At 34.9% G+C, this 13,533-nt stretch overlaps 1 protein-coding gene across 1 annotated transcript; it reads right to left on the reverse strand.

Annotated features, from left to right (window-relative positions):
* Positions 1 to 10,304: 10,304 nt before the first annotated feature.
* Positions 10,305 to 13,495, reverse strand: LOC133286587 (probable LRR receptor-like serine/threonine-protein kinase At4g37250). The gene is made up of 2 exons (XM_061484021.1): positions 11,821 to 13,495; positions 10,305 to 11,063 (listed from the first exon to the last, which is right to left on the reverse strand). The coding sequence occupies exons 1-2, from the start codon at positions 13,493 to 13,495 to the stop codon at positions 10,381 to 10,383; spliced, it is 2,358 nt and encodes a 785-aa protein (XP_061340005.1). The 3' UTR covers positions 10,305 to 10,380.
* Positions 13,496 to 13,533: the final 38 nt, after the last annotated feature.

Here is a 13,533-nt window from a genome sequence, read left to right on the forward strand (position 1 = left end):
AGGTGAAGGGTTTTCGTAGCTTGCTTGAATTGCGATTATGCATTCTTAAAGCTAAGCATTGAAATGGTATAGGTATAATTGGTTCTATTTAAGTCACCATAATTTCTTGCTATTTTGGTCGCAACGCCCATAAAAGCTATTTTCAGCTCTAGGTTGTATATATGTGGCCCTGCATGTGATAGTTTTGGCGGAAAAAAAAGATTGCAATTTGAACTGTATGGATGTTTCATGTCCTATAATCGTATCTCACACATTTTTTTTCAGTTTCAAAGTATGAACGTTGGACTTTAAGCAATTCGGTGTATGGTTACAAATAATTTATTGCAATGTTTGATGTCATATCATATCTTAATTGAAGATAAGCTACCTTTTCAGTAAACAAGAACTAAGATGAATATCTTCTTTCCTTCATCTACCTAGAGTTGAGGTTTCATTATTGCTTGTTTTAAGCATTTCTCATTATAAAGTGAATTGGTCAAAAGTCAAAACAGAATGCATTTAGCACAGGATACATATGGAAATAAATGTCTTTAAGATGAGTTTTCAAGCAGCTGTGGTATTAACCTCAACGAAAATGGGTGATTGGGAAAACTCTTCTTTTTTGGAAGGATGAATTCTCTTTGAAGTCCGTACCTTTAGGACTCGTATGAATATTATGTTTGGAAAGTGATAATTGAGCAATGCTGACAAGATAGGTTGCCATTGGGAACAAGAGAAAATGGGTTTTCCTAAATCACTAAAGACCACCTAGTAACCAAAAAAGATCAAAAGGTAAAAACTGGTACAAATTTTATGAAAATGACTGCCCATAAATAGGTAAACCTCTGATTTGAGGAGGTTACTTTGTTCCTGCTGTGGTCCTCTTTCTTTACTTTTTCACTTTGAGTTGGTTATGGTTCGCTATATGTTGCAGATGCATAATGTCCTGGTTATGATGGTTTGCAAGAGTCCATAGCATGACGCAATTTCAAAGGGACAGCTATATCCATGCCGAACAATAATTCTGGGTGATATGATGAGTCCCCTTGAGAATCAAATTTGGTATTTATTTTCCAGTGCTTTATCAAATCTTTAAAAGTACAAGCAGAAGTTACTTTTGTCTTGATTAATTGTTTTAAGATTGTTTAGCAAACATTTTTCCTAATTTTGGTAAAATAACTCTTTTCCACGTGTTACTCACTAACCCAAAATCTTAAACAAAAAGACTATAATAGTTTTACTGATTTAAAGTTTCTCATATTTTAAGATATAAAATTATCTCCTACACATATAGTGTGTGGGGCTTAGTTTTTCTCTTTCTTTTTCTTCTCCTCAAATGATCCCACATGAGCTCCACGTATTTTTATGTGTGTGTAAATTTTATTTCTTATAATATAAGAAATTTTAAACCCTAGTTTTACTCTTTTTGTTTGCACCTGTGTATCTATGTTGTGAGTATGTGGGGATCAAAGTATGAATTATTGTATATATGACTATGCGTAGGCGAAAGGATTCTCACATGCAACCAAGAGACGGGTAACTTGCACGATGGTATCTAAAGTAGCTCCCAAATATCAAAGCCATTGACAAGCAGAGCATGCTCCTCATGCACGTGCTATTATGTGCCTTGTTATTTTGGTGGAAAATGCCAAATTCATGCACACCAATTTTGTTTATACATTCATATACTACACATTATAGAACGCCCCTAGCTACCTTCGTACGTAGCATGTCATTTTGGTTGTAGGAGCTATTCTATTGGCCTTATTATTAGCTTCTCAAGTCTTTCAGCAACAGGACCAAAATACAGTTACCAAGCACGGGAGTAATTTCTCCAACCTTCATTTTTATTGTATTCCCAAATAGAACCTTGGCATGAACAGGGCAAGGACACGTCTACACAAAACTATTGTCCAAGTTATAAACTAAAATTAGATGCCCAAGCCGAAAACAAGGTCTTATTGATATCAATGTTCTATGATTAAAAGCATACCTCAATTATATAAAGGCCACCTTAGATAGTTTCTTTCTTCTTTGTCTCCTCCCATTTCTACTCTCACAATTTTCCTTATGGGGAAGTAAGAATGGTTTAGTATAAGATTAAAACATGATGCACAACTTAAAAGACTCAAATAATTTAAGAAGAGCCAGAATAGTTCACATGGGATAAACCAGAGCTGAAAAGTGAGTAGTAGTTGAGTAACAGCTATAAAAGTTTTGTTTTCTATAAATTTAGAGACAAAATGTCAAAAAGACTAGTACTTGTGTTTCTAAAATTGTGTGAACTGAAACAGGGAAGTTCAGAAAGTAGGAAGTAGGAACAGCAGGAAATTTCGCAAAAACTTGTCTTAGTCATCCCAATGTACCAGGGCAAGCTAAATACATACAAAATAGCTGTCACTTTAACACACCCAACAACCACTTTGAAAGAAACAGATACTGCCTCGGTGAAGTTTCGGTCACAGAGAATTGTGTTGCTCGTAATTTAGCTGAGTGGGCCCTTCCTCCCAACGTATCTCTGGCGGACTTTTGACCCTTAATCCAATACATAATACCTCTTAATTCTTTTCGTGTGCATTACACTTGTGCGTTTAAGCAGCGCTTTACACTTTCGCAAAAATCAGTGCATTGCAAGACGCGTATCTTGGTCGTGTGCATTTAAGTCTCGCATACATCAAATGTGTATCTTGCAAAGCGCGACATGTGTCAAGTGTGTTTTGGCTTTTGCATAAGTACAAGTACGGAGGTGATGCACAACTTAAATGTACATTAGATTGATATTTAATTTACCAAAAGAATTAAAGGAGTAATATATATTGGATTTTGCATCATAAGGGTAAAAAAACCATCTCTTGCTTTCTGAACTATTCTCTTCTTGAGTGATCAAAATCTCTAGTCAATCACCGTAATAATTTTATTACAATTAGTCGAAACTGCAGATGTGTTAAAGTTAAAGGTCTGTCGTGAATCTTTTTCTGTCGTTCTTGAAATGCAATTGTGATCGATTATACCTTAATGCTAATAACATTATTGTTTCTTTCTTGAGTTAGTTCAAGTGATACATGCTTGATTCTGCTTAAGCTAAGTAAGGTCTTGGATTCAAATTCTTTAAATGCAAAAAATTCTTTTTGAAAGCGCTAGTTCCACCATAATGTGAACATTTTCGTCTCGAACAGTATTGTCTCTGGTGGAAGATATTTATGATTTATGAAAAAAAAAAAAACTAAGATGCCATAGTCACATTTACGGTTAGCATAACATTAATCACAAGTCATGGCATTGCTAACTTTGCTTGTAACTTGTTTCTGACAGTAACTGTCTGTCTCTGAGAGGCTCAAGGGACAACGTATATAGTGAGGTTTTCTATGAGATTTATTAGCTATCTTAGAAGAGACAATCTTAAAAAAATGGGCTTCCTCCACACAGGAGATAACCCAACCCATTACCTGGCCTAATGGGGCATAAGTTGCGGCATATACATGGACCAATCAATAACTAGGGTAAGTTCATTCCACTTTGTTCTCGAGGATTTGTAAAGTTAGTAAGGGTGTAAAGCATGTAACTGTGGCTCTCTTTCCGACCTCTAATTGGATTGACATCTTGAACTTAATCCTTAAATTTGTAATGTTAGGAAGGGTTTATTAATGTTATCTCAGCATGAAGTAAGTATAATTAACTAAGTTATTCTTTTGTGGTTTATTAATATTATCCTTGTAATAACAACAAACTTGTGTACTAAATATAATGTGTAAAGATTTTCAATTTCTCAAGAGGGAGAAAAAAAACCTTTTTATTTTATTAATGACTACCTATAAGCATTATCTCCAGAATATTACTTTGCGGAAAAGATGTTGTATCAAATTAATATAAAAAAAAACTATACATAGGAAAAGTGATTGAAAAGACTTTGTAAAGGGAATGCTCTGTTTCGATAACTGATAAGAATGGCGTTCTACGGAGATGTCATAGAAACACTCTTAGAAACTAGGTGGCTAGGTCCTCCTTTTTTTAAATTTTTTTTGTTTCCTTTGGCACATCTTTATCATGTCATAGAAACAATGAAAATTTTGCTTTTTATTTTTTAAACGATATCTCATTAAGGGCTAAAAAAAAACCCTCACAGTTTGACTCTTCCTTAATTATTCTTGTAACTTTTTAAACGAGATTAGTAAAAAATTAAATTATAATTTTTTAAACAAAACGGTGGAATCAGGAATCTGGCCTGTGAGATTGTTGAATGAGAGGTCAACGGTGGCGTTACTTGGAATTTTTCCAGCAAACTCCGGTTATATGATATGTTCAGGTAACACATGGCATCACCACCAAGATCTTGGGGCAGAGTTCTATTCAACAAGTTAAAGGACAGATCTAAAACTTGCAATGTTCTCAATCCGCTAGGAAGAAATCTAGACAAGTGATTGTTCTTTAATGCAGCAACAGTTAGATTTCGCATGTTTGAAAGATTGTTGGGGACTCTCCTAATTACACCGTGCTATCACTACCACCACCTTATTATCATTATTGTTGCTACCACGACACTATCATCATCACCACTATTTTGACTACCAACTAGTCATCACTTATGATGCACCCATTTCTACCGATGTTGTTTGCAATTATTTTGATATTAAATAATATTTTTAATATATATAATATGATTTACATTTAACACATATAGTAACTCATAATGAGTCATATAACTAATCAAATATTGAAATTTCATAACATAAATATAAAGTAAAAATAATTTTTCATGCCATATTAATTTTCATATCAAATTCTATAACAGAAAATATTTGATTTATGAGTTAATTTTTCATGTTTAATTAAAAACATAAAATAAAATAAAATTTGAATTTTAAAAAACGTATCAAAAAATGTTAACCTGGTGTCAAAAAATATTGACCGCGTGTTCGAACGTATCAGTGTCTAAAACATGTCTGACAAGCATTTTTCACCCAAAAAAATATGTCGGTGCTTCCTTGGCCATCACCCATACCAATGCCGTTACTGCCACCACCAAATTTTCTCCCATGATTTATTTTCACATATTCATGTTAGTAATTTTACACATAAAAATTTCTTTTTAATTTTAACATGCAAATAATATATTTAACTAAAAGTGTTTTTCACCTATTACATCTAAATGCAAAATAGTTTTATCTTTTAAAAAAATATTTTTAAAATAAGTAAGGCATAAAAAGTTATTTTTTTAAAAGCTCATCCAAAGAGCCCTTGATATTGAATTTGTGAACTAACAATCCCTGCAGGAGAGATGACTGCAGTCGGTGGCAAAAATTGTATCCAACGGGCTTGAAGCCACACCGTGGGGGTGGGTGCATAGTGACAATGGGAGCTTAGAATTTCATAAGTGTGTACCTAGAAGGGCCCTAACCTTTTATGCAAGTGTTTTACCTGTAGGTGGTATTATTTGGGAAGGATTCAACTTCCTTATGTAGTAATTCGCAATTCGAATAAAGGGCAACCTTAGTACCCGTTTGGCTTAAACTTTTTGGTTTAACTTTTCTTCTCCGAAGAAAACAAGCCAAACACTTTTTTACGAAAGTTTTTTTTAAAAAGCAACTTTTAAAATGAAGAAAAAAAACATAAAAGTAGCTTTGTATATATAAAAACTCCTAGATGGAGCTTCTACCTTTCAGCTTACGGCTTATTTTAAAAAAATATGCATTCCCTATCAAGTGCTGTCATGTAGATCCCACGCTCAAGTTGCAATTATGTACCCTTTATGGTAATTTTAAATAGAATTGGAGCTTATATAAATTATTTTACCAAATGACTTATTTTTAAAAAGAACTTTTAAGCTAAAAAATTATATAATTTCCAAATTATTGAAAATTCAAATGTGAGTGATAAAGTCTTGTATCGGAAATGAATGAGTTAAGCAAGGAATATACAATTGAAATGATTTACAAATCTAATACCTTAAAGTTTTTGGTTGAAATGTGGTGTCGGGTTTGCTTATTGTGGTTTGTCTCTTGTGGCCATTGATGTGTGGATGCTAGTTTCCCTTAATACCCAATAGTGGTATTTGTAACGTCCCAAGTGTTTAGGAAAAAGTATAATAAAAAAAAAATATATATATATATAATAATAAAATATATATATTTTATTAATAGCAGTTGGTAGATCCCCAGGCTAGCTCGAGATAATGGACGAGGCAATTTCAGTTGATAACGATTAGTGAGTTACTTGAGTTTTGAGCTCAAGTTTGTACTCAAGAGTAAGAGGAAGATTGTTAATTTTGCTCTTTTACTAAAGCCTAATTGGGCCTAGTGTGTAAGAAGAACTCAAGAAACCTATAGCCTATTCAGCTTAAGGCTAAGGTTTCTTGGAACCCATATATATTCTATACTTATAGTTATCAGCCTCTCTAGTCTTCACTTGGTGGTTGCAGAGGCTGAGGTAAGGTCATCTCCCTGAAAGTGAGATAGTGCCAACTCACCACTCGCTCCCCCTTGAGACATAGAATGGATGGTCTACTATAGGCCAACCTCTATGAGGAGATCGTTTGTACTGCGATGCAAAGGAGATCAGTTCGTGAAGAGGAATCAAACACGAGAAGATACTGCATAGATCTGCGCGACAAGAGGTAAACATAAAATGATAATGATCTGTCGTATCTCAAACCGCAATGGTCTAAATGCTTTCGTAGATCCAATTGCGCCTACATATATAAGTGGAATGAGTCATAAAACTAATATCTAACAATTTTTAGTTAAGATGTGATGTCGAGCCTACTTATTTTGATGAATTGATGCTTATCCATTTGATAATAGTTCTGTTGGGCAAGTGACTTTTTACACAAAACGCTTACAGAACACCTAAAGGGAGGGTGAATAGGTGTTCTAAACTTTTTCTTAGTAGATCCTTAAATCTGTAAAGTCTAGAAAAAGTTAAACAATTAAGCTCAATCATCACACCCATTGTTGTAAAAAACTAGTGTAAAAACTTACGTTTTTACTAGATTGGTGCGTGTTAAAACTCAAGTAAAAACTGTCATTGGTAAAAACTGATAAAAACGCCACGTAAAAACGGTAAAAGTTTATGTTTTTACCGTTTTGACCGTTTTTACTTAAAACTAAAAATTTAATAAAAAAATATATACAAAAAAATTAATAAAAAAAAGATTTAATTTTTTTTTTAAAAAAACCTAATTTTTGTTTTCCTCAAATCATATTCACAGTATCTTAATATCTTTTTGTTTGGATATATGTTTTTTATAATTATGTCTTATAAAGCTGCAATTCTATTATAAGTTATGCTATGAGAATCGTTTTGTATTTTTGGATCATTGTGTGCATTGAAAGAAGTGGAATTATATCCTGATGAGCGATGATCCAAAATCTGCAGAGTGTATAAAGCAGTTAGAGCAGATTAATTATTCATTACTTGTTAATTATCACTGTTTATAATTTTGATAATTGGTTATGAAAAATAATTTTCCTTTTTAGATAGATAAGTGGCTCAACACACATGTTCATTATGTGATTTTTTTTTACATGCATATATATAATTTTGCATCTTGACCTTAAGTGGTAGAAAGTAGAAACTTTACGTTTCGTGTCGTTTCTACATTTTACGTTTCTACTACCCCTTTTCGTTTCTACGTAGAAACTCGAGTTTGACAACATTGATCACACCAACTCAACAAGATTGACAGTTATCAAATTATTTTGCAAGTTCAGTTCAGATAACAGTCACACAGCTATAACAATTTTACTAATTTTACCTTAGGTCCCTATACACCCAAAATGATTTCTCTATGATGTATATCAATAGAAAATGTACCTGACCTTTTATTTTACAAAGCAAACGCAGCAACAAGCTTTCTTACTCAAAACAGAAAATGATTAATTTTCAAATACCAGAAAACAGTTTAAGTGCTACAACAATTATATCAGAGCCAGTAAGGTGCTACAGCACTCTAAAAATATAACAGAAAGCTGCTACAACACTTTCACACAAGAATCAGTGTAACTGTGAGTCTCTAAACAAAATATTCAGAAATTAAATCAGAGAGACAAAAACACACGATATATCCTGGTTCACACCCACTAAACCTAAGTAGAGTGCTACGTCCAGACTGATATCGCTGCATATATTTTATTTATAACAAGTGTTCCTGTTTTACAAATACGCGTCACACAAGCAATCAAATAAAATATCAAAAATCTTCCTAGTGCCTACACTGCTCTCCAAGCTCTAAGAATTCTCTCAAGTCGAACATACGAAGTTCACCAACTCCTCTCACACAAGACCTCCACTCTCCCTAGTGGATTCTTGAGGCTCCAGGCCTTGAGACACACTCTCAAGCCAAGCACAAGGTCGCCAACCCATTCGGTTGCACCCACACACCTAAGACAGATTTTTCACACACGCACACTTCACTTTAAACAAACAATACGATATCTCAGATTTATAACAGAAAATTTATCAACCTATTACAAAGTCCTATAACACTTGATATATCAAATAAGGCACAACAACAAGCTCCAAAATGGTATGATGTATGCAGAAAATTTAGAGCACAAGTATATGTATCACAAACTGCAAATTTCCAGCAATAAGGAACTTGTATTTATTAATATCAAGTATCTAAATGATGGACATTAAAAATTCTGATTTAAACAGAAACTATCACACTATATCCAGAAAAATCATATTTGTAATTTCTCTCAAAATTTCACAAAAATTTCAGAATTAGTTCTAACTAAATCTCTTAATGATAAACCACAAGAAATCTGAATTTTAAGCACAATATTCCTCAATAAAAACAGAAAATTCAAATTTAATATACCAACGATAAAATTTCTAGAACAATTCAAGATTAGGCTTCTAAACAGTGAATCTCAAACAAAAATCTGAATTAACACAATGTATAACAAGGTATAAAAGCAAATTCAGATTTAATATTTTTAAATGATCTTTCACAAAAATTAGAAACACAAATCTTACACAAAGAGCATCAAGATTTTTATTATTTTTACTTAAAATCAAAACAGAGAAATTAGAATACTCACAATGTATCAAAATAAAAACAGAAAATCAAATTAACAATATCAAGTCTCAAGAATATACCAAATGATGCTCAAAACAAGGTTTAAGATATTACCTCAAGAGATATGAAATTTTCAGCAAAGTAAAATAGAAAATGTGATTAGGGTTCTTCAATCTTAGTTCCAAGAATCTTGAATTAAATTCTTCCAAACTTGTAGAATCATGAACAACACTCCAAATCTCCCAATCTTGACTCAGAAATCGATCAAGATACCCTGGTGCACTTTGTTTAGGGTTCAAGAAGAGAAAATTTATTGATGGAAATTTGGGGATTTTTGGGAGGAAGATGAATACAAGGTGTTGTATCAAACACTCACACACACTCTATTTTTTGCTGATCGAAGATGAAAGAATGAACAACAATTTTCAAAGATGAGAAAGTGAGCTCTATTTTCACGCAAAAATGGCAGAGAGAAAGAACACTTACGAATCAGAAGAAGTCTGTGAATGAATTTCAAATGATTCTTCTATCCTTTTATTATTATATAGTATATCGCTTTTAAAGAAAGCTGAACTATCACGTTTTTGCGTTGGAAAAATCAATCAATAAAACAATATATTATATATTAAAACCCAAACTTCACACACACACATATATATATATAAATCAACCAACGTATAAGAACCGTTGTAGACTTTGTTTCTTTATATATATATATATATATATATATATATATATATATATATAATTGATTTGGTTTTATTATATTACTTTTACTTTTTGATTTTTATTAAAACATATTTTTAATTGATTTTTTTATTTATTGAACTAAATCCATAACAAAACAAATTAATCTAAAAAAATATATGCATGTAATGCTAATGCAATGGAGTTTGATATCATACTTAGTGATATATCTAATGTGTTACAAAAAATCTAAAAATTTTCTAACCCAAAATTTTAGCATCTTCAAATTGAGTTCTTCATGCTTTGACATCATCAAAACCATTTAGGCATAATCTACTTGAATTTAGGAGGTAGTTCAATTTCTTCCTTGGACTCCCTTCATCACCCAATATGTTAATAGTTCGGCGATATGGGCGACTCATTTCTTAAAAGTTACAACTATGCTAGAAAACTATTGGGTCCAATCCAAGGTCCATCCTAAGAAAATAAATAACAAATAAAATGATTTCAGTAGGAGGAGAAAAAGGAATCAAGATAGAATCTATTCCTTGAAAATTAGCAAATGAATTAACAGAGATATAGTCAATGAACTTAGCACAATTACAATACACACATTGAATCCAACCACAAAAACCTATTAGTCAATCATGAGTACACTTTTTTTTCTACAAAACCATTTGGCAAATCATGGTTTATTATTGGCTATAATAATATGAGGAGCAAGAAGACGAGGACGGGATCTTATCAAGAACTTGTAGCACCTCTTTCATTGGTGGCCTTTTCTGTGGAACACTAGATACACAACTGTACCCTAACTTGAAATAGGCCAACAAGGCCTCCTCCTTACCCTCCATCTCAACACGAATAGCGACATCAGCCATCCGCAAGGCCCGGTTCTTATCCTCAACCAAAAGCCCAGGCCCTTGGCCCATGTCATCCAAAACCACAACCTTCCCCGTTAGCAACTCAAGAAACAAGACCCCAAAAGAGTACACATCCCACTTCGGGTGAGGCTTCAAGTTCCTGAGTGACTCAGGAGCATGGTAAGGAGATACACCGCTTATTGAGCTCGGGCTCGGGCTCGGGCTAGGCCCAAACGTGATGTCTTGGAAGCTTTCACGCGAGGCCGTGGATCTCTTGCTCCCAAAAATACGTGAAGACCCTCCGGCTTTATAGCTGGTGTCACCCGTCACTATTCTCTCAAGCCCAAAGTCTCCAATCTTGGGTTCCATGTCATTGCCCAATAGAATATTGTTAGGCTTCAAATTTCCATGCACGTGCTTTTTCTCGTGGAGGTAAGCTAGCCCACGTGCCACCCCTTTCGCTATCTTGAGTCGGACTTCCCACGGTAAATGACTAGGCGAGGAGCCCACCTTCCCTGACATTCCAAGCACACAATATTACTTTATCATCCCAAAAACATTGACCAAAGTCGAAGCACTAAAACATAAAAATTAGTAGGGCTTGGATTTCATATTTATTAAAAATATAATAAAAAATAATGCACACAAATAGAAGGATCACAATATGTTTTTCTCAAATTAGTATCATTATTTTTCCTTTTGCATAAGTTTCCACTAAGAACAAGCATTTTGTGTAAAATAGGTCAGAATAATAGCACTGATAAAACTAAGTGAGTGGAAACATAAAATGGTCCTATTTTCAGTGTCACTTTGAGGATTTTAGAAGAGTGTGACAACAGCAAGAAACAATGGGCATATTGGGTGCTCCCAATTATGGGCACGCGCATCCATATCAGAAAATAATTGGGACCAAATAATGGTGTGACTCAATTGGTGCATAAAAGTTGAGTAAATAATAGAGATAAAAGTATATGTTCGATTTTCTTCGACATATCTTTAAAAGAGGTTTAAAATCTTAATATTCAACTTTCTCCGAACAAAATTGCCTCTAATGAAAAAGTGATTTATAAAAAAAAAAAAAAGGGCAGCCGTGGGACAACCCTTGACATTACTTCTCGACATGGTTGACCATTGATGCATTAAAGTAAAGGGGTTCAGTTGCACCTACTACACCGTCAACGTCATATCTTTTAAGCAAAGCGCATTTTAGTTAAACCCAACGCAACATGCTAACGTGCACAAGAACAGGAAAAAAGGGGTGAAGGGACTTACTGTAACGAACACTGGCAAGGCTGCCATTAGGAACGAAGTCATAGACGATGAGCTTCTCATCGTGTCCCCAGTAGAAGCCACGAACCCGAACAAGATTTGGGTGAACCAGTTTAGCTATGACCCGAACCTGATTCTCGAAGTCCTTGAACCGCTCCACGCCACTCTCACCGATTCTGCGAACCGCTAAGGACGTTCCATCTTCAAGCACAGCCTTGTACATTATGCTTGAACCGGTTGCACCCAATATGTACGCTGAGGCTTTCAGTAGTGTTTCCAATTCGAGTTCTCTTTCACCATCAACGGTCACGAGAGTACCCGTTTTGTTCCCTTGTTGATTCTGATTTTCATGACCCTTCTTCTGGTTCTGCCCCTCCTGTGCTTCCACGTCACTATCAGAAGAGCTCGTGGACTCCGAGGATTCTTCTTCCTCTGCTCTTTTGCGCAAGCACGACCACCTCGTGAACCCTCTTGACTCCGAGGTTGATGAGGAACTGTCACTCCTTGCTGCAGCTGCTTCGTTCTTTATTACACTCTCAGCCTCCTTCTTTCTCTTCAATCGATACACGTACACGAAAATCGTGGCTAAGATTCCAATGCCTACTATATCTCCCACCACGATTTCTATAATCGTTCCTCGTCTGAGGCCACTCTGTTTTTTCTGAGAAGATGATCCGGTTGGTGCCATGGGAGAATCAAATGTCTTTGGAATCGCAGCTATTGCAGGAGGTGATGTAGGATCAGAAACTTTTGGTTCAGAGGATGGTGAAGAAGGAATAGGACATGATTTTTTTGTTGGTTCACCGCATAGATCAACATTCCCAAAGAAAGAACTTGGCTTCTGATTAAACAAAACGGTCGAATCTGGAATCTGGCCTGTTAGATTGTTGAATGAGAGGTCAACGGTGGCGTTACTTGGAATTTTTCCCGCAAACTCTTGTGGGATTTTCCCAGAAAATCGGTTATAGGATATGTTCAAGTAACGCATGGCGTCACCACCGAAGTCTTGGGGCAGAGTTCCATTCAACAAGTTAAAGGACAGATCCAAAACTTGCAGTGTTCTCAATCCGCTAGGAAGAAAGCCAGACAAGTAATTGTTCTTCAATGCAGCAACAGTTAGATTTTGCATGTTTGAAAGATTGTTGGGTACTTTCCCCACCAAGGCATTATCAGAAAGATTAAGAAACTGAAGATTCCTGAGCTGTACTATGGATTCTGGAACCTCCCCTGTTATGAAGTTATTAGACAAGTTAAGAAACCGAAGCTCGGAAGCTTGGAAAAGTGGAGAAGGAAGAGACCCGTTGAGTGAATTGTTGGAAAGATCAAGAATTTGGAGGTGCTCAATGGAACCCAGATCGGAAGGAATAGAACCCACAAGCCTAGAATGTGGTAGAGACAACCCAGTAACGCGATATTGTGTAGCGTTTGTTGTTGTTGTTGCTGCACCTGGTACAATCGAACAATCAACTCCATTCCACGAACACGGTGTCTCATCGCTGTAGTTCCAGGTTCCAAGAGCTAAGAGTGGATCACTCAGCACAGCGTACTTGAACGAAAGCAACAAAACACCATCTCTACTTAGGCCACAACATTGGTTAAAATTAGTAACGAGAAGAAGGAGAAGAACAAGTTCAAGAATTCTCCACCATGAAGGGAGACTGACACTCGTGTAGCTCATGATTTTACAGAGTGATCCCACATTTCTCCAAATAAGAA

This window comes from Gastrolobium bilobum, unplaced genomic scaffold (assembly GCF_033153095.1).
Source record: "Gastrolobium bilobum isolate Gb01-03AN ecotype WA unplaced genomic scaffold, APGP_CSIRO_Gbil_v1 utg6309, whole genome shotgun sequence".
Classification (NCBI taxonomy): Eukaryota; Viridiplantae; Streptophyta; class Magnoliopsida; order Fabales; family Fabaceae; genus Gastrolobium; species Gastrolobium bilobum.